Source organism: Pteropus medius, unplaced genomic scaffold, assembly GCF_902729225.1.
Source record: "Pteropus medius unplaced genomic scaffold, Ma_sr-lr_union100, whole genome shotgun sequence".
NCBI classification, from domain to species: Eukaryota; Metazoa; Chordata; class Mammalia; order Chiroptera; family Pteropodidae; genus Pteropus; species Pteropus medius.
The window spans coordinates 24391385-24412097 of record NW_024354502.1 but is presented as its reverse complement, the minus strand read 5'-3'; the positions used below and the strand labels follow the sequence as shown (position 1 = coordinate 24412097).

The 20713-nt window shown below is 38.0% G+C and overlaps 1 protein-coding gene across 1 annotated transcript in view; it reads left to right on the top strand.

Annotated features, from left to right (window-relative positions):
• Positions 1 to 15415: 15415 nt before the first annotated feature.
• The window catches only part of SDC2 (syndecan 2), a 103968-nt gene continuing 98670 nt past the window's right edge, over positions 15416 to 20713 (top strand). Inside the window, exon 1 of the mRNA XM_039853948.1 lies at positions 15416 to 16289. Coding sequence (XP_039709882.1) covers positions 16230 to 16289 — 60 coding nt within the window. The 5' untranslated portion in view covers positions 15416 to 16229. The remainder of the gene's footprint in view (positions 16290 to 20713) is intronic.

The following is a 20713-nucleotide window of genomic DNA, read 5'->3' as shown; positions in this document are numbered from 1 at the left end:
AGGCAAGGGAAGTAAAAGCAAAAATAAACAAATGGGACTACATCAAACTAAAAAGCTTCTGCTCAGCAAAAGAAACCGTCAGCAAAGTAAAGAGACAACCATCCAAATGGGAAAATATATTTGCTAGCAACGCCTCCGATAAGGGCCTAATATCCAAAATATATAAAGAACTCATACTACTCAATAACAACAAAAAAACCCAATGATCCAATCAAAGAATGAGCAGAGAATCTGAACAGACACTTCTCCCTAGAGGACATACAAATGGCCAACAAATATATGAAAGGACGCTCAACTTCACTAGCTATTAGGAAAATGCCAATCAAAACCACAGTGAGTTACCATCTCACACTTGTCAGAATAGCTATAATCAACAGGACAAGTAATAACAAATGCTGGAGAGGATGTGGAGAAATAGGAACCCTCATACACTGCTGCTGGGACTGCAATTTAGTACAGCCACTATGGAGAACAGTATGGAGGTTCCTCAAAAAACTAAGAATTCATCTACCATATGATCCAGCAATCCCTCTACTGGGTAATTATTCCAAAGACTTGAAAACTCATATCCGAAAAGATATTTGCCCACCAATATTCATAGCAGCATTATTCACAGTGGCCAGGACACGGAAGCAACCAAAGTGTCCTATGATAGATGATTGGCTAAAGAAGCTGTGGTACATATATACAATGGAATATTACTTAGCCATAAGAAGAGATGAAATACTGCGATTTGTGACAACATGGATGGACCTCGAGATAATCATGCTAAGCAAAATAAGCCAGATAGAAAAAGTTGAAAATCACATGATATCACTTATATGTGGGATATAAACCTAAAAGTGACAAAGGAACAGGACAAACGAACAGAGAATCATGGACATGGACTATAGAGTAGTGGTTTCCAGAAAGTAGGAGGTGAGGGAGGAGGGGGGAGGTAGATGCGGTAAAGAGGGTCTAATATAGAGGGATGGGGGTGGGTAAAGGGGATCAAATATATGGTAAATGAAGGCAACTGGACTTTGAATGGTAAACACAATAGAATATACAGATGTCAAATTATAATGTACACCTAAAAATAATATAATTGTATTAACCAATGTTACCACAATAAACTTAATTTAAAAACATGTATGTTATTTAATTTCCAAATATTTGGGTCTTTCTTAAGTATCTTATTGTTATTATTTTCTAATTGCTTTTTTGTTTCTAATTAATTTATGCTGTAGCCAGAGAATATATTCTATAAGATTTAAATTTTCTGAAATTTAAAGACTTATTTTATGACCCAGTTTATGGTATATTTGTGAATGTCCCATATAAACTTGAAAAGAATGTGTATTCTGCAGTTGTTGGGTATAGTGTTCTACAAATATCAGTAAGGTTGAATTGATTGGTAGTTTTGTTCATATTATCTATATCCTGATTTTAAAAATATATTTATTCTATCAACCACTGCAAAAAGAATATTAAAATATGCAGCTATAATGGTCTCCCTTTAGTTCTGTAAGTTTTTTGCTTCATATCTTTTGAAGCTCTGATACTAGGTCTATACATATTTAGGATTATAATCTGTTCTTGATGAATTGACACTTTAACATTATAAAATGCCTTTTTACCTTTTATGATATTTTCTGTCTTGAAGTTCATTTTGTGTGATATTAATATAGCTATACAAGGTTTCTTAGGCTTACTTTTTGCCAAGTATATTTTTTCTATTTTCTTACAACCTATGTGAGTCTTTGTATATAAAAGTGCATTTCTTATAAACTGCCTATAGTTTGGTCTTACTTTTTTCATCCAGAATGATTTCTGCTTTTAATTTGTTTTTGTAGTCCATTTGAATTTAATGTAAATATTATTATAATCGGGTTTAAGTCTACCACCTTCCCAATTTTATTTTATTTGCCTCAAATGTAAGATAGAGCGACCAACCACCCTGGGAAACACGTCAGTTTCAGATACACCATAAGAGTTCCTCATCTTCGGATCACAATACGCATCCTTACCTTATCAAATTCTAATTCAAATTAACATTGTACCTTTTCATATAAAATGTAAGAACCTCATTATTATTTTATTCACTACTCCCCCCTCCATTCTTTTTGTTATTGTTCTCATAGATTTTACTTACACATATATTATAAACTCCAAACTAAGAAAATAATTACTTTTGCTTTAAACAGTCATATGTGTTTTATGGAAATTGAGGAAAAAAATATATATATATATATTATATATATATAAAAATATATATTATATATATAAATATATATATAATATATAAATATATATAATATATATTTATATTTATATAAATATATATTATATATATATTTATATAAATATATATTTATATAATATATATTTATATAAATATATAAAATATATATTTATATAAATATATATAATATATATTTATATATATAAAATACATATATATTTTTATAAAGAACACTACAAAAAATATATATATAAATATATATATTTATATATATAAAAAATATATATATAAAAAAATATATATATAAAATATATATAAATATATATATATTTTATATATATATATATATTTTTTTTTTTGGTAGTGTTCTTTATTCCTGCCTGTAGATTTAGATTTCCATTTGGTATCATTTCCCTTTAGCCTGCAGAACTTCCTTTAATATTTTTTATAGTGTCTGTCTTCTGGCATTGAATTTTCTCAGCATTTGCTTGTCTGAAAAAGTTTATTTTATCTGCATTTTCAAAGATATTTTTACTAGATATAGAATTCTGGGTTGACTGTTCTTTTTCTCCTCCTGTAGCATATTAAAGATCATTTCCCACTGTCTTCTGGCCACCAAGTTTGCAGAAAAAAAGTCAGCTGACATTCTTGTTATTCCTGTGCCTAATGTGTCTTTTGTTTTTGACTTTTTAAGGATTTTTCTCTTTATCTATGTTTTCCATCAACTTGACTAAAATGTACCTAAGTGTGGATTATTGTATTTATTCCACAAACTATTTGTTGAGTTTATTAGATCCAATTTAGGAAAAATTTCAGCCAGTTTCTTCAAATATTTTTTCTGCTCCATTCTCTTTCTCTCTGCTCCCACTTCCCTGCTCTCTCCTTCTTTCCCCTCCCCTCCCATCTCCTTTTCTTCTTTAATTGGGCCCTAAGACATATATGTTAGACCACTTGATATTGTACTACAAGTTACCAAGGCTATTTTCATCTTACTTTATTTTCATTTTGCTGATATTTTATTTTATTCAAAGTCCTTATTGGCTAAATCGAACATCCTGGTAACCTCAGCGTCTATTTTTATTGACTGCCTTTTTTTCTTAATTATTTATCACATTATTCTATTCCTTTGCATGTCTAGTAATTATTGATTGTATTTTGGATATTGTTAGTGATATGTTGTAGGTAGACCAAATTGTTTTGCTTTCTTTCAAAGAGTGTTGAATTTTGTTCTAGCAGGCAGTTAAAATACTGGTAGATCCTCATTTTATTACAAGGTTTGATTTTATGCTCTGTTAGAGTGAGTCAATTTTGATTTTATCTTTTTCTCCATAGGGAATGGCTAGAATTTCTTCTTCTTTTTTTTTTTTTTCAGCAGAAAAGAAAAGCTTTATTAGAAGAGAAAGTACACTTGTAGACATGGAAGCAGGCCTGAGCAAGAGAAGCATGGCTCAAAGACCTAGAATTTATTCTTAAGATGTGGTCTTTATCTGATTTTAACTAACTGCAATGATGTTTCTCTACTCTGGCTGGAGCAAAACTCTAATATCTACCAGTACTGTGAAGTCTTTAGTATCTCTCTTCTGCTTTTAGCTTTACATTAGCTCTCTTCTTCTAGGCTGCTAGCCCTCTCCAAGGATCTATGATAAATCCCCACACAGACTTCTGGGGTCACTCTCTGTGTAGCTATTTCCTTTCCAATACCCTGCTCACAGATTTCAGCCTTCTGAGGCCCCATGTCTCATCTCATCTCCTCAACTCAGCAAGACTGCTCTTTGGGCTTTCCTTCCCTGAGTTATGATCTAGAAACTTCCTCCAGACAGAAAGGTAGAGTAGCCATGGGTGTCCCTTTGTTTTTTTCCCATCTTGTAAGAATCATAGTTTTGCATTGCCTGTTATCCAATGCTTTAAAACCGCCAATTTTCTTATGTATTTTGTACGGTTTTATAGCTGTTTATGATAGGTGGACAAATTCAGTAGCAGTTACTCCATTCTGGCCAGAAGAAGTGGTATTACTTGATACAAGCTTTCATTTTGTTTTATAAAAGCTTTAAATTTTTTATAGTGTTGCAAAGCAAATTGAATGACTTAAACTCACAGTTCAGAGATCTAATTTCTCATGTTTTCGCAAAGCTGTCACGTCTCCAACCGTTATATTTCCCTCTCACATGTCAAACATTTCTCTCTGACATTCGTGTCCTATCTTTACACCCCAACTCCCAGTGCTTCCCTTCTCAGATCAAATTTGTGCAACCTGCCCAAAAGTTTCTTATTATCTGCATCTTCTGAACTATTTACCTCAAAATTTGAATTATAAAAATTTTCCTTTAAATATCCAATGTCCAGTCATCTTTTGTGCCTTATGAAAATGCTTTTTGAATCTAATTACATTTTTATTCTAAGCCATATTTGGGGGAAAGATCTTCAATATGTAATTCTTTTTACTTTTATGTCTGTTTACATATTTTATAATAAAATGTTACAGCAAAAAAAATGAAAAGAAATTTCCAAAAGTTCACAAATAATTCTCTCTCATTTGTCGTAAAACTATTTCCTCCAGAAACTAAAGGATGCCCTTTAGTTTCAAATCTAGGATTTGATAAACAATTCTGACCTCTCTCCAAGGTAACTTTCATTATGCTCTTAACATCAGTTATTTTTCTGCTGTTCTTTATCCTGTCTGAACTCTACTATTTCATTTAATCTCTTGTTATTGGATAGTTCTTAAATATGGGCATTTTTGTCGCTTTTCTGTAGGATCTTTTTTTATGTCTCTTTCTGAACCACAGTAACCCCAACTACGTCTGGTACTCCAGATGAGCATCCATGATGGCTATACTTGAAGAAAAGAAATGTCACCCAAGAAGGTGGTGCTGAGTTCACACCTTGTGGCCCTCTTTTGCTTGAAACACATAGCAATGACAGATAAAAATATCCAGATTATGTTCTCTGATGACAATACAAGTCATCTGGCACAAATAAAAAACAAACAAACAAACAAAACCACAGATTTAAATTTCCAAATATGGAAACTAAAAAACACATGAAAAACCATATATTTATGAATTTTGCTTAAGCCTTTAAAAAGCTAACAGGTAACTAGTGATTTCAATTCCCAACTGAGAAGAATTTATGAAATTTTGGAAAACTTTAAAAAGCTCCAGAAACATTGGACTGGGAATGCTGGCTCTAAAATTCACTAGTTGGGTCAATTAGGGCAAATTATGGAAGCTTCCCAAGCTACAGTTTCTAGTCTATTAAATAAAACATTCCTTGATTTACATGAAGTCTTCCCTGAAATGTCCACCTTGAGATTTATTATAGTGAACGGTTACTAAGACATTGTAATTCTCATTTAGAGTATGATTGTATTTTATTCTGATACTAAGTTCAAAAATTACCATGGTCTTGTATCTATATATCTACATCTATGTATCTTAAATGCTCAAAACTCTCATGTAGTATAGATTGAGTTTTAAATCAAATTTATTCAAGAAATATTTATTGTGTGTCTTCCATACCAGCTATGAGAACAGAGTGATGGACAAGACAAAAAGGTCCTTGATATGTTAGAAGTGGAATAGTTCAATAATTTATTTACTCCATAAGTCAGACAGAAAAATAGTGTTAGAAACTGGAAGGGAATGTGCATTTGCCACGTTCTATAGTAATCCTTAGATATGGAATTGAAAAACATTTTTTCATACCAAAATATTTTAGATCAATTATTTCCATTCAGGAAATACATAATCTCAAATGATTTTATTATTAAAGAAAGAGACAAATAAAAGAACTTAGAATTTCATTTAAGAAAATATAAAGAGATCAATTTTAAAAGCAAAGAAAAGAAATAAGAGAATTAACAAAGACAAAAGTGAAAGCAAGCAAACATAAAAAGCATGAGGATAAGTAAATGTAAAAGTTACTTTAAAAAAGATTAATAATAGAAAAGATAAGTTTGGAGCATGATGGGAAAGAAGAGTCAAAGAGACAAGGTAAGGAATGAGAAAAGAATGTGAAGTAAAATTTAAGAATCATACAAAATGCTTCTCTCTCTAAAAGCAAATATATGGCAACAAATTTTAAAACCTAGAGGATAATAATGACTTTCTGGCAAAATTCAAATGACTGAAATAGACCCAAGAAAAAAATAATAAACTTGAATAGATCAGTTATGACAAAAGAAATAATTAATCATAAAAGAACTACCACTTAATAGGCACCATGACCAAAAGAGTTCCTAGAACAGGTGCTGTCTAATTTCTAAAGAACTGATTGTTTCAATGCTTCTCAAATTAGTCCAGGCCAGAGAGGAAATATAGAAAGCTCCCCAATCCTTTTTATATAGGCAGCACAACTTTAATACCATAGCCTGATTTAGTAGAAAACAGAATGAAAAAAGTCATAGGCCTATATCACTTTCAAATAAGGTGCAAAAATTCTAAACAAAATATTAGCAAATGTCAAGTTTTCAAAAACTGATGCATTAAGGTCAAGCAAGTTTTATTCGAGGAATGTGCAAGTGGCTAGCTATCAGAAAATCACTCTCAGGAAATGTCAACACAATCAATTATACCAACAAACTAAAAGATGAAGCCCATAGAATTGTATCAATAAGTCTTGGAAGGACTTTGATCAAATTAACAATTTCTAATAAAAAACCCATAATAAGTAATGAAACCTTTTGATTTCTTAAAGACCACCTTCAAACCAACCACAACTGTCATTTTAAAATGGCAAAATACTACATACTAAAGCATTTCCGTTAAAATCAGGAGCTAAATTGGAATACCTTGTTATTACCATTATTGTTTGTAACACTTCTGTGGTTAAATAACTGGCATAGACATTAGAAAATATATTAAAATCATACTTTTTGCTGATGATATAATTATACATCTAGAAATCCAACAAACTGTAGTAAAAAATGTAGTAGATTAATTAAGGAATTTTCTAAAATAGTAGTATACAAAAAAAGACAGTTTTTTTCTAGCAATAAGTTCTTAAATAAAAATGGGGCAGATTCTATTTACAATAGTGATAACAAAGTGTATATAAATAATGGGACTGTATATGGGAAGTTCACAGGATCTATAAGAAAACTATAAAATTTTATGAAAGGACATTTAAAGATATGAACAAAGTTGAATATAGTATTTTCTGGTTTGAGAAGACTTAATATAAAAAATGTTGTCACAAAACCAATACATAAATTTAGTTCAATTCCAACTGGAATTCTAAAATGGTTTGTTTTAATTGTCTAGAATATCCTTTGAATTTATATGGATGAAAAAAATACCCCCAAAATATCAAAGAAAAACATGGAAAACATGTGTGGTTAGGGAGACCAGGACATCTGGCTTTAGGAATATCAGAGGGTATTATGTAGTCGAGGTAGTCAAGTGGATATGGTATGACATGGAGATAAACAAATAGATCAGTAGATAAAATAGAGAATTTGAAATAGATTGCCACATGTATAAGAATATATGTAAAATGAATTAATAGCATAGTTTTAGATGTATGTGATAACTATAGGATACAACTATAGGATTGTACATACACTAAATATAGTAGAGTATATAGCAAAAGTCCCCAACCTTTTTGGCATCAGGGACCGGTGCTTCTATGAGAATCTAATGCCAGATGATCTGAGGATGGAGCTGCTAGCTCTAGGGAGCAGCTGCAAATACAGACGAAGCTTTGCTCATTTGCCCACTGCTTACCTCCTGCTGTGAGGCCCAGTTCCTAATTGGCCACGGACCAGAACCAGTCCATGGCCAGAGTTGGAGACCCCTGGTATATAGGATCTATGCAACTACAGGATACAATTATAGGATAGTTGTAGATGGATTCATAGCATAGTTGTAGATGAATATATTATAATAGCTCTTACCAAAAAAAGGTATATTACTATATAGAAAAATGGAGGAAAGAATATGAACAGACACTTTATAGAAAACCAATTCCAAATCTAACAAACATATGAAAGGGATGCTCGATAGCTCCAGTGGTCAGGAAGATGTACATAATACTAGTGATGAGCTATCACTTCATACTTATCACATCGGCCAGAAAGAAAGCTAACACCTATTGCTGGCTGGAACACAGAGAAAGGGAGGGATGCTCTCAACCACCACTGCTGGAAGTGTGAGAACTTGTTGTACAACTGTCAAACAACAAAAATGGAAAATCTTTATATTCTCCAATCCAACAATTCCTCCTTTTAAAAATCTTAGCCAACAGAAAGGAAATCATCATTAATTCAAGCAATATATAAAAGATATTTCTTATAAGATTGTTTGTAGGAAACAACTGGAAACAGAATGAATGCCTATATGAGAGAAATGGCTGGACTGAATATGACATACCCATACTAAAGATAAATGAGCCATTTAAAAAAATGAACAAAAGTTCTGTCAGGTGATTTAGAGGAACTTCTACAAGATGCAGAAAGTGTCGAATGGAATCCTATTTTGTAAAACAAGAACAAAAGAAACAAAAGAATTAGTGCGTGCGTGCGTGCGTGCGTGCATGTGTCCATACAGGGTTATGTGAGTAGAAAGGGAAAAGGGGACAATTTATAATGGGCTGTTCACACAGTCCCCTGGGGGTGTGGAGTGTGCCTGTGGTGTGATGGGGCAGGAAGAGCTGCTTTTACAATTAAACGCTAAACTAAAACCTACAGAGAAATTCTCTTCCTTTGTCATTCGTTTACTAATAGCTACAAGGAAAAGAACAAAAGTAGACATTTTGAGTTCTGACTCTATGATAGATTGTATTTTTTTTTTCCTCTCCTGAAGCATTTTCTTTATTTCTGTCTGAATTCAAAAGGGGTGATATTTTGTTTTCATAATTCAATTTTCTTTTCTTCTATTTCAGAACTTGCAATTTTGTAATTTTATAGTCTTTCTCTAGGTTTTTATTTGGGTTTAAACTTCTTATGGTGCATTTTTTTTTTAAAGATAGAATGATGGGTAGTCTTTTTCTGTGTGTCCAGATTTTTTCTATTTTTTTAAATTTATTTTTCAATTACAGTTGACATACAATATTGTATTAGTACCCATCTGATAGCATACATAGTTATTACAGTGTTATTGACGATATTCCCTGTGCTGCACTTTACATCCCCCTGACTATTCTTATAACTGGCAATTTATACTTCTTAATCCCTTTCATCTTTTCACCCACTTCCCACTCCCCTCCCATCTGGCAACTGCCAATTTGTTCTCTGTATCTATACGAGTTTGTTCAGAGATGGGTACTCTCGTTTCCTGCCCTTCCCAATGCTATTCTTTTTTTAGTTCATACTTTTAACCATAACAGAACATGTTTCTCCAAGCAAATTTTGCCAATACTCAAATATTCCATCCTAGGTTATAATTAATAGATGAGAATTGGTTATCTTAAATGTCTCTTATACAGTCTAGGGGTATCAGGAAAGGCTACCTGGTGGAGGTGTGTATGACACATAGTAGGAACCCAAATATTTGCTAATGAAGGCAGCTCTAAACTGACACTGAAGGGACAAGTAGGAATTAGCCAGCAAGCAACTGGGAGAACAGATAGATTATTCCAGGTAGAAGAAATACGAATAATGACAACCGGCATTTATTCCAAGTTCACTAAAGTAACTCGCTAAATACTTTACATGTATTAGCTCGTAGACTCTACACATTAATCCTTTTGTCTATAATCTACAGATGAGGATACTGAGGCTTAGATTTAGTGGCCTGCTTAGGTGTCAAAGCCTCTTAGAACTCAGTAGGGGTAGAAATGGGATTCAAACCTCAGTCTGTTTGTTGACAAAGCCTGAGCTATAATACACTGTAGCATACAACCTCCCCTAACAACAGGTGTAAGAGATTGCATTGTGTCTCCTTAATGTATTGGATTACTTAACAAGTCACCAAGTCATGACTATACTATGTTTCATATTTCACTACCTGAAAGAATTTAGTAACATTTTCCCACTTGGACATTTGTGAACTTTGTCTTCTAGATGTTTTAGAAAAATGTCCAATGAAGCAATTTCCTGCATTAACCTGTAGGTGATTCTTGTATCAACACTATTTTATTCAGAGAAATATCTATGTATTCTATTCTGCTGTGAGAATTTTTAAGATACCTAGCTCTATTGAACATGGAAAACATTTTCCCCAAGGCAATATAATAATTTAAACATCTTTTTGTTTAAAAATGTTTTTAACTGAAATATCTAAATAATTTTTATAGCAGTTCATCTTCATTAAAACTCTTCTTTATTTCTATATGCCTTATAAAGCACTAAATGGCAGGGATTTCATTCTATCCAGAGTGAAAATAAGGTAGTGAAAACTCTACCTCATTTTCATCCCTGTCTTTTTCTGGGACCATTGGTTTACCAGGAACAGAATCCCTTTTAACTGAGAGAGAGACAGAGAAAAGGAGAGAGACAGAGAGACAGAGAGACAGAGAGAGAACAAGTGAGAGACACTGGGAAGTGGCCTTAAGGAGACTAAAGTATCTCATAGAGCCTAAGGAAACAAATTTGATTTGGGTCTCAAAAGAATCTAGAAAAGGAACTGAAAGAAAGAGTTGGGTACCTACATTATTCTGGAGCCACATGTCATCTATTTTTGCTTCTCTCTGTTTACCTGCTTTATTCTTTCCACTCTAGATCAATCTTTTCTTTTTCATGTAAGGCCTCCTTACCAGTTTGGGATGACTCCCAGGTCAACATGCAATTGAGTTAAACTCTGAGGTCTTTGGCTGAAATGATCTGAAGAGTGAATCTGATTGATCATCAGCTCTCTAATAAATTGTCTCCCTCCACATCTAGCCCTGTTCTACACAGTTATGATCAAAGAGATGTGAGACCATTTAGAATATATTATGAAGGGCCTCCCTCCGGGGCCTTGGAGAAATTGGATCTCTAAGAACAGTGAATGGGGTTATGGCTAGCTGCTAGGAAAGTAATAGTCTACGGAGAGTAGTAACAAGAGTAGTACCATTTTACTTAAAATCAGCTAAGATTAGTTTTTCCTGTCCAACTAGATAAAGACAAATACAATGCAAATAACTTGAGGATACCTTTAGGAAACCTCCTTAAATTCATACTTCCAAGATGGCTCTTAGGAAAATATTGTTTGATCCCTAATAACAATGTGTTCTATAAATAATGTTTTCTTTAAAATTTCATATGATTTTAGGATGAAATTTGATATGTATCTTAGTCACAGACTCGTGCTTTGAGGGCGAATCTTTGTTTAAAAATGAATTAACTCTTAACATGTTTCAAGAAAATTCATGTGCCTAACCAATGAGTACCTGGAATGTGGCTGGTGATACATATATTTGTTGAATGAATGAATGAATGAATGAATGTTAAGTTTTGGCAGTCTTTCAAGAACCATACCATTCTATTAAGGAAACTGACATGAATGTTTTGCCTCCTGCTTTATGCAGGAGATAATTTATGTATTGTACAATTCCTTGACTTTTCTGCCTATGTCCTGCTGCCCAAAATGTGACAATTTTGTTTAATAGTCAAATTTTGAAACTGAAATCACCCCTACTTCCCTGGCAAAAGTTTGACGTAGGCAAATGGTGAGAACAATGGAAAGATTGATGTTAAGAATACATTTTTGGGGGTTGCTTATAGATTTTTGTCATGGCCGCAGTTCACTTGCCATTATTAGGGTGAGTAATTAATAGTTGGCTGCCTGTGTTTCCTCTAATTCTCAGGTTCTATCATCTTTTAAATGAATTTAGTCAGGGCTAATACTACCAAATAGATTTCTAGCCTAGATTCTTGATAACATTCCAGGCAATGGCAAGTGGAAGAACAACCAAGAACGCTAAAGTGACATATTTCTCACTTTGCAGCTTCCTACTCTGACAGCTCACCTTGACTTGGGGCACAGCATCTGCTTGTCCATGGTTACAATGAGTTATCATTAGATACCATAATGACAGAGTCCAATGTGTTGGCTTGGGTTAAAAAATACGTCCCTAGTAGCTTTCATTTCTATTTTTTCATTTTGTCTGGTTCCCTTTTACTCCTGTTTTTTACATTTCTGAATCTCAGTTTCTGTTTATTTGTTATATTTCCTTCTAAGTTTCTTGAGGTAGGATGTTTGTTCTTTTACTGACCATCAAAGCTATTTAGGAAGTGATTGGTTGTGATATTTTACTTGCTGCACCCCTCAAAGCACAGCCCTCAAAACAGAGGACCTGAAAACATGTATTAGTGAGGAATCTCTGGCTCTAGTGACAAGCTACACTTAGTGTATTAGATACAATCCACAAAATTCTACCAAATTTTAGTCATCGGTTTAAAAAAATCCATTCAGCAAAACACACAAATAGGCCACTATAGATGTTTGTGTCCCTTCCCTCCTCCCCCACTGCCAAAGTTCATATGTTGAAATCCTAATTTCCAAGGTGACAGTATTTGGCAGTAGGACCTTTGGGAGGTACTTAGGTCATGAGAGCTGTTAAAAAACAAAATTGAACTGAGTAAATTTAAAAGACCTTATTGGCTTTATTCGGTGGTTCATATATTGGGCAGCATCCTAACTAGCAGGTAGAAAAGAGCTCCCAGGAGTTATATAAAATGAAAGGCTTTTATAGGCAGAAGGGGGAAAAGAGTGGATTGTTTTAAGTAAGGTCACCTTTCCTTTAGTGGATGAGAGGGGTTTATCAGGTAGATGACCTCACTAGTGCTGACCAGTAAACTCCAGACTGATAAGTTAAGATTACATTCCTGGGAGAAGCTGAAATTGCAATTAGGTTAGGTATTAAGTCTTGGTTTGGTGGCATGGGGCTTAGCACAAGTGACTCCACTTTGAGCCCGTTGTTTCTTTTTTAACAGGGCTAAGACCTGATGGATGGGACTAGTGCCCTTATGAAAGAGGCCCCAGAGAGCTCCCTCCCCTCTTCTGCCATGTGAGGACACAGCAAAAAGACATCCATCCTTGAACCAGGCAGCCGGCTCTCATCAGACATCGAATCTGCAGGTGCCTTGATCTTGGACTTCCCAGATTCCAGAGCTGTGAGAAATACATTTTTGTTATTTATAAGCCAGCCAGTTTATGATAGTTTTCTTATAGCAGCCCAAACTCATTTTCAACATTTAGACATGTTGCTAATACCAGGGGATATCCCCTGTGCCTGATCCCCACTCCAATCAGCATGAGCAACTTTTCTGTATCTGACTCTCGTGTAAATGCTTTCACTATTAGTGATTTTCATATAGTCAGATTATCTTTTGGCCATACCTATTGATGCATTTCAATACAAGATCTTGAATATTTATTTGTTATCATATATCTGTTAAAATGGTACCATTTCCTTATTACCTATACTCTCAATGCTGCATAATCATTTTTAAAGAACAAGTCAATGAAAATTTCATAAATACCGAGAGCTTGAGATATGTCTTAGGGTGCACAAACAGATACATTCTTTCAACAGATGTGTCTGCTTATTCAATTTTGTCTTTCTCTGCCCAAACTGAATCAGAGAGCAGCCACCATGCTTCTCGTTAGGTAGTTGCCCCAATAAACAGCAATAACTGTGAGAGCCAGTGCATTTCCCCCTTTTATTGGAACTCTAATTTATTTGATGTATTCTTAACTGTTGGGGAGAATAGGGGGTGTGTCCTTGCCTGAAGGCTAGAGAGCAGACTAGATCTCTTTTGGGGGTAGAGGTGACATTTTATGGCGCTTTGCACTTAATCTCACATTGCTGCTTTTTTGGGAACCTCCTTTCAGAAGTCTCTTCTCATGAAAATACTTCTTAAAAATATGGACATAGTTCATTCTTCCAAAAATCTAGCTGGGCCCACATTGATCCACAGGTGCCAGCTCAGTTTCTGTGGAATCAGAAGCATCCAATGTTACAACTTCCTGATTTTTTTCTTCTCTTCTTTCTCCTTTGCTCACTCCTTTCTTTCTCCATATTACCCACTTGGCTGACAATGCCTTAGATTTGCCCATGGAGAGCTTGGTAGTTGGCACTCAAAACTAAAGAGCTGGATGTCTCTAATTTTGAGTTGTAACTCTCCAGTTCTATCAATTTCTTTCTTTGAGATTTATTATAGTGGAAGGTTACTAAGACATGGAAATTCTCACAGAGTATGACAGTATTTTATTCTAATACTAAGTTCGAAAATCACTATAGCCTAGTATTTATATATCAATATCTATGTATCGTAAAGGCTCACAACTCTTATGCAGTATAGTTTTGAGTTTTAGATCAAAATTTATTCATGAAATATTTATTGTGTGTCTTATGTACCAGGTATGAGAAAACAGTGGGGGACAAGACAGAAAGGTCCCTGGTCTGGAGCAGGCATTCTAAAAGTAGAATGGCTCCATAATTCATTTACTCCATAAGTCAGAGAGAAAAATAGTGTCGGAAACTGGAAGGGATTATGCATTTGTCATGCTCTGTAGTATATACCATAGAACACGGAATTGAAAAAAGAAATTTCATACCAAAATATTTCAGATCAATGACTTCCATTCAGGAAATACATGCTCAGTATATTCTTCAAACTAGAAATTACTTTATCCCTCTTTCCTTTGAAGTTCTCTTAAATCTGTTATTATTCAGGGTCTCTGTCCAATTTCTCATCAAATCGCCCTATTTGTAGCTTCCAAACGTTTACACCTCTATGCTGAAATGAAGCCTATAAAATGTCTTAGGGGCTTAAACTGTGTGTGAGGCAGAACTGGTAGTTAAGCCCTTAATGAAATTAAGAGCTTTTAAACTGTTGCATTTTGGGTTTATAGGGGTCTTCCTCCACCTTTCTTTCGCTCTCGCTGTCTTTCTCTCTCTCCCGCTATTTTGCTGGAGTGGGTAGATTGGGGGTGGGTGGGAAATAGTACACATGTTTTACCTTTATTGTTTTTTCTTTGAAAATACAATTTTCATGAATTGGAGATTTATGCACACTTCATACTGCTTGAAGGCATCTGTAAACTTTGCATGTGCGTGTTCTGCCGTGTGCGTGTGTGTGTGATGATATTATTAATGTGTATGTATGTAACAACATTGGCTAATGACCGATGACTCTCAAAACCGGTTTCTTTCCACTGGTCTAATTCTCGCAGGCAGAAATGCTAAATATGTCTCTCGTTGCTTCGTCGATCTTTTTCCAGAAAAAAATGAAAGTGAAGAGAAAAGAAAATAGAGAAGAAAAGAGCACGAGGAGGACGAGAGAGGAAAAGGGATCGAGAAAATGAAGGCGCGCTGGATTCCTGATTGCGGACGAGCAGATCCAGAGCAGCCACGGCGCCGAGCCGCCGGCGCCCACTGGTTCCCGGAGCTGCCAATCGGGGCGTAATCCCGTAGGAATTTCTCCCGGGTTTAGCTGGGAGTCACCCTGCCGCCTCCTATCTCCCAGACGCCCGGAGGAGCCCGGAGAAGCCAGCTCCTGAGGGAGGGAGAGTGGCAGGGCGGAGGGCGCGGGAGGAGAGGAGGAGGACCCCGGGAGGGCGGCGGCGGCGCGGGAGGAGGAGGGGCGCCGCGGCTGAGCCACTAGCTGCGCTCCGCAGCGCTGCTCTCCAGATACTCCCGGAGCTCCTGCCGCGCGGAGCGCGCCCCCACCGCTCTGCCCTCAAACTTCAGCTGCAGCTCCATTCCAAGCCATCTAATTTATTCCTCAAAATCAGAAGCTGAGCCGCGACACGGGGAAGGAGTGCGCGGAGGAGTAAAACAACAGCAGAGCACGAAGAGCTCTAGAGAGCAGCCTCCCCGGAGCAACAACTCGGCGTCAGGAGTGCAGAAACCAACAAGTGAGAAGGCGCCGCGTTCCCCCGGCGCAGCCGAGGACCGGAGAGCAGGCGCCGGATTCGCGAGCGCCCCCGAGCCCCGAGCCGGAGTCCCCAAGCCCCAGCCGCAGTCTCCGCGGCTGCTCTGCTCCGGATCCTTCTGCGCGGGCTGCGCCAGGCTCTGGGCAAGAGGCTTCGTTTCGCCTTGGTTGCAAGCGGCTGCTGGGAGCAGCCAGACCTCGGGGAATATGCGGCGCGCTTGGATCCTGCTCACCTTGGGCTTGGTGGCCTGCGTGTCGGCGGAGTCGGTGAGTGGGCCAGGCGGGGGTCGCGCGCGCTGTTTAGGGTGCTCGAGGCCGAGTGGAGTCCGTAGGGCCGGCGGGAATCGCGGAGCGCCGCCTGGGGGTTCCCACCACCCCACACCTCCAGACGTGGCGTTCGCCCGCGGGGGAGCTACTGGGACGAATGCGCTCGCTCCTCCATCGGTTTCCACCTTCCCTTCATGCAGAAAAGCGCCGCTCGTTGGAGTTGCCCCGAGGTCCCCGGGGATGAGGGAGCGAGAATCGCAGTTTTGTTGAACCGCAGAGGCTACTGAAGTCACTCTCAATGTCTTTGCCCCCAGAGGGTCTTACTGCGTCGCCCGGGAAGGACGAAGGGGAAAGGGTGGCAGGAGACAGGGGCCTTCACAGGGCTTGCGCGGGAACGAGTCCCCTCCGCGCTCTCCCCTAGACCCGAGGGCGACCTGGAAAGTTTGAGGTCCCTTTTTCCGCACACCATCTCTCCACGCCAGTTTTCCTACGCGATTGAATGCAAGTTATGGGGAGACGGGCCCTGACTTAAGAAACCCGCGAGCGTCGGGAGAGGAAAGTTTGCAGAAGTTCTTTTGTTTGATGTTCCCCGTGGCTGGGGCGAGGGAGCAGACACTACATGGAGACGCCACCCGCGGAGGCGCAGTCCGCGGTCGCGCGGGGGGAGCGCTGAACGGCCGGAAAACGTCAAGGCGCCGGCCGCTGGAATCCCGGTCTTGCGGGGACCCCTTCCTCCTTGAGGGGCGGAGGGCGGCCCTTAGGGGCAGGAGGACATTTTAATACGGATTGCACTGGAGTGCAGCATGCAGGGCGAGGTGAGGTGCGTGTGACACACCGCTTGGCCTCGGGTCGCCTGGCAGCTCGGGGACCAGTGCTTACAGCTCGCCACTCTTGCCGTCGCGGGCCCTGGTGGGCGTGCACCCGAGGCCGGGAGGAGTCTTCTCTGACTCCCGCAGGCTGAGGGCATTTGGTTTCGGCAGTGGAGACTTGGTTTCTCCTCGTTGGGGTGGGTTTCGGGCGCTGGAGCTGGTATCCCTACGTCGCCTGAAGAGCGCCCTCTAATGGGAAGTGCCTCCTGGGCCCCTACCTGGGCGCCGCGAGCTTTGTCCGGCTAGGTGGAAGCCCGAGCAACCCCAATTCCGTCTGCAGCCTCACTTCAGTTTGGAGCCTTGGTTAGGGAGTGCCCCTGTTTCTGTTACTTCCAGTTTCTCGTATCTCCTCCCTTTGCCACCTAATACCTTGTCCATTTCTAATATAGTGAAGTGTCTCTTCGAGGACAAATAATGTCATCTTTAAGAGTGGTTTTGTGTTTTTTTTTCACCCTTCCCTCTGGAGTGTTACTTCTCCTTTCTCCCCTTTTATGAGTTGAGGCAGTTTAGGATTGGGAAACCTCTTTGGCACTGAGCAGCAGATGGACATTTTTCATCAGTGTGGGAGCCTTTGTGTGGGCTAGCAAGTCCCCAAACGTTACTAGAGATTGGCGAGCATGTAGGATTGTACACTGTACAGAAAAGATGAATATTGGGGTGCTCTGGCTATAAAAGAACTCTGAGCCTTATCGGTATTATTTCTTTTTGGTAAATGATCTTTAATCCTTTGGGATTGGTAACCTTACAGCCAGTTATGAACTTTGGCTCCTTGTACACAAAAAGGGAGAGAGTCTGTTTATTTCAGAAAAACATTTGTGCTCATCTTGCAAAACAGGGCAAAGGGAGAACTCCATTTAAAGGTCTTCAAGAAAAGCCTGCCTAAAAAACTGTCCCAAGTTAAGGAGATCCTTCTTTGCTGAGACTTGTTCAGGGTTTGCTAAAAAATATTTCCATCTGGGGATTCTAGAAAAAGAATGTCTCTATAGTCTGCCTCTCTGGTTTGTTTTGTTTTGTTTTGTTTTCCATAAAGCAGATGGTAGTGCTCCTTAAAGCTTTTTGACTGAACTGTACCTGTCTTACCTAGTGGCACTTTTCTCCTATGCTCTGTCATTGGGGTTTTAATAAATCTCATTTCCAGCCAGAACTGGATGATTTCTGAGTGAGCTGCTTCGCTGTGGTAGATGCCGTTTTCAGTAATAGGAACATCATCCGAAAGGGTGATTAGATATTTTTAAAATGTCAACTTGGAGACTAGCAGAGAGTCTTTGTTAGGCAATGAATCAGTAGTTCTCAATAGAAACTGTTTTGAAGCTCAGGATGGCTAATAGTCCATTTCAATTACTTTTCAGTCTGTATTTATTGCTTGTATAGCAACATAAATGTATGAAAAGTTGACTTAATTTTTAAACATTTAACCATTATAACTCATTATTTCCAGTACTTCACATTTTAATTTGAAAACTGCTGCTGTTTCCTGGGAGTTAGAAGTAGTGATCATCTGAGCTTAAAGCCTTTTAAAAGGAAGAAAGGAAAAAAGTCTTCAGTTAGTGAATTCTTTAGTTTAAACTAAGCGCAAGGAGAAAAAAAAGAGATTCTCAGGAACCAAGGCTCAAAGCTGTCTGTGAAAAGGGTCTGGTGGCCCTTTATGGATGCTGGAGACAGTTTGTGGTGATGCATTCATACTTTCCACTGGCAGGTTAGGACTTTCACTGCAGGAACCGTGCAAGGGGAAAGACTGACTGAGTGTGGCAGTAGTGATATGCTGCTGTTTCTCCATCCGTGTTTTACATGACTGTTTAGTTTTAGGAATAATATATTGCAGACTGCTATAAATGCATAATTTGAACTGGAAATATGTTTTAAGAAAAGGAAGCATTTTGAACTAGTGGAATTTTATACACATACTTAGATCTGTGTAAATTAAAAGAAACTGTCAAGTCATTTGGACCCATGCATTACCTCTCAGTGTTATTATGAAAGGCAGGCTTTGGAAAGTTTGCATTAAAAGGAAAAATAAAATTGGAACCATATAACCTTTTGCAGTTCTCTAAAAAATGTTTTTTGGCTGCTCAAGTAATGAAACAAATTACTTTTGCTAGGGAATTTTATAGAAACAAGGGCTCGTTCTCTGTTAGATATTAGCAGTAGGTAGATGTCATTTAAGAAGGAAAGATCTTATAAGATCAGGCTTGCAGAGGATGGGTGTCTTAGGAGGAGTTTGAGTATGACCTCTAACTCTTACATCTGGGACCTGGTACATCTAGTTTTGATGGTGCTCACCTTTTGAAAAACTGTGTAACATGATTACTCAGATGGTAATAATGAATAATCATTAGTTTGGAAAGGTTCTCAAAGGATCATCTAGTTTTTTTCCACTGATGGGACTAGTTCTTAAGGCTACAGAATCCCCTAGAGACCTGATTGCCAGCTGCAGGGAACCTGGGGTCTTCTCAGGTTGGCAAGGCCCCTCAGGCTGACCTACCTACACACAGCCCAGCCACCACTGTCATTTACGTTTATAGGGAGTCTGGTCAAGTGCTATTGGGTTGTTGGCTGGCAATGATCCAATAGGTCATGCAAGGAATGTTTAGATTCTCATGAGACTGTCCCTCCTCCATTTCCAAAAATCAAACTAAAAGATCTCACCCGTCGTTTTCTTCTCAAGACAGAAGACTTGCCATTCCTTCCACTGTTGACAGTACATTTCAGTATCTCAGAATTACCTAATTCTTTCATGGGCCAGAAGCTTAAATAAAGTTTCAAAGAAAATCAAGAAGTAATGAGGAAGAGTCTTTACTGAAAACAAGCTACTTTTACTAACATTTTTTTAGTCATCTGTGCCAGAATCATCTCTTAATTCTAGTCTTTTGAGTTTGAATGTTGAAGCTGTCCTTGACTTATTTGTTTTTGTAAACTTGTTTACCGCCAGTTGGCTTCTAAATCCATCTGCGTGTTGTTCATTCTACAAATTTTTATTCAGCATCTACTAAGTGCTCAGGATAAAGCAGTGAGTAAACCAGGCAAGCCCCTTTGTCTTTTGGGAGCTCACGTTCTGGCGATCCAGATAGCTTTCCCCTTCAGTTTTTTCTTTCTTTGGGCCTTGCCAGCTCATGCCTCCATGTCAGCAGCCTTGTAGTTGCCCTTCCTGGCCCAGATGCTCACCTGCTGTTTGATTTATCCTGTATCACTTAGACTGTGTTGCGCATGCTTCATAAGTTCCGTGTTTCCTTGTTATCGTGGTGTGGAATCAAAATATCTCTGCTAGATTTATAAGATGCTCCATAATATTACTCCTTCTGACTTATCCCCCCTTGATTACTCTCCATCATGTTTCCAGGCCTTGGCCCACCAGTCTCACTGTCATGCACACTCCTAGGATACCACATCATCAGTGTGTCTCCCTTTAAATTCTATTGATTCAAATTTGGGCTCCAAATAGCCTTAGATGACAGATCCAGTCCTTATCTTTAACATTCTGTAAATAGGCAGACCGATGATCAGAATCACTGGAAATATGTAAAAATACAGATTTCAGGGCTTCCTCTCAGATCTACA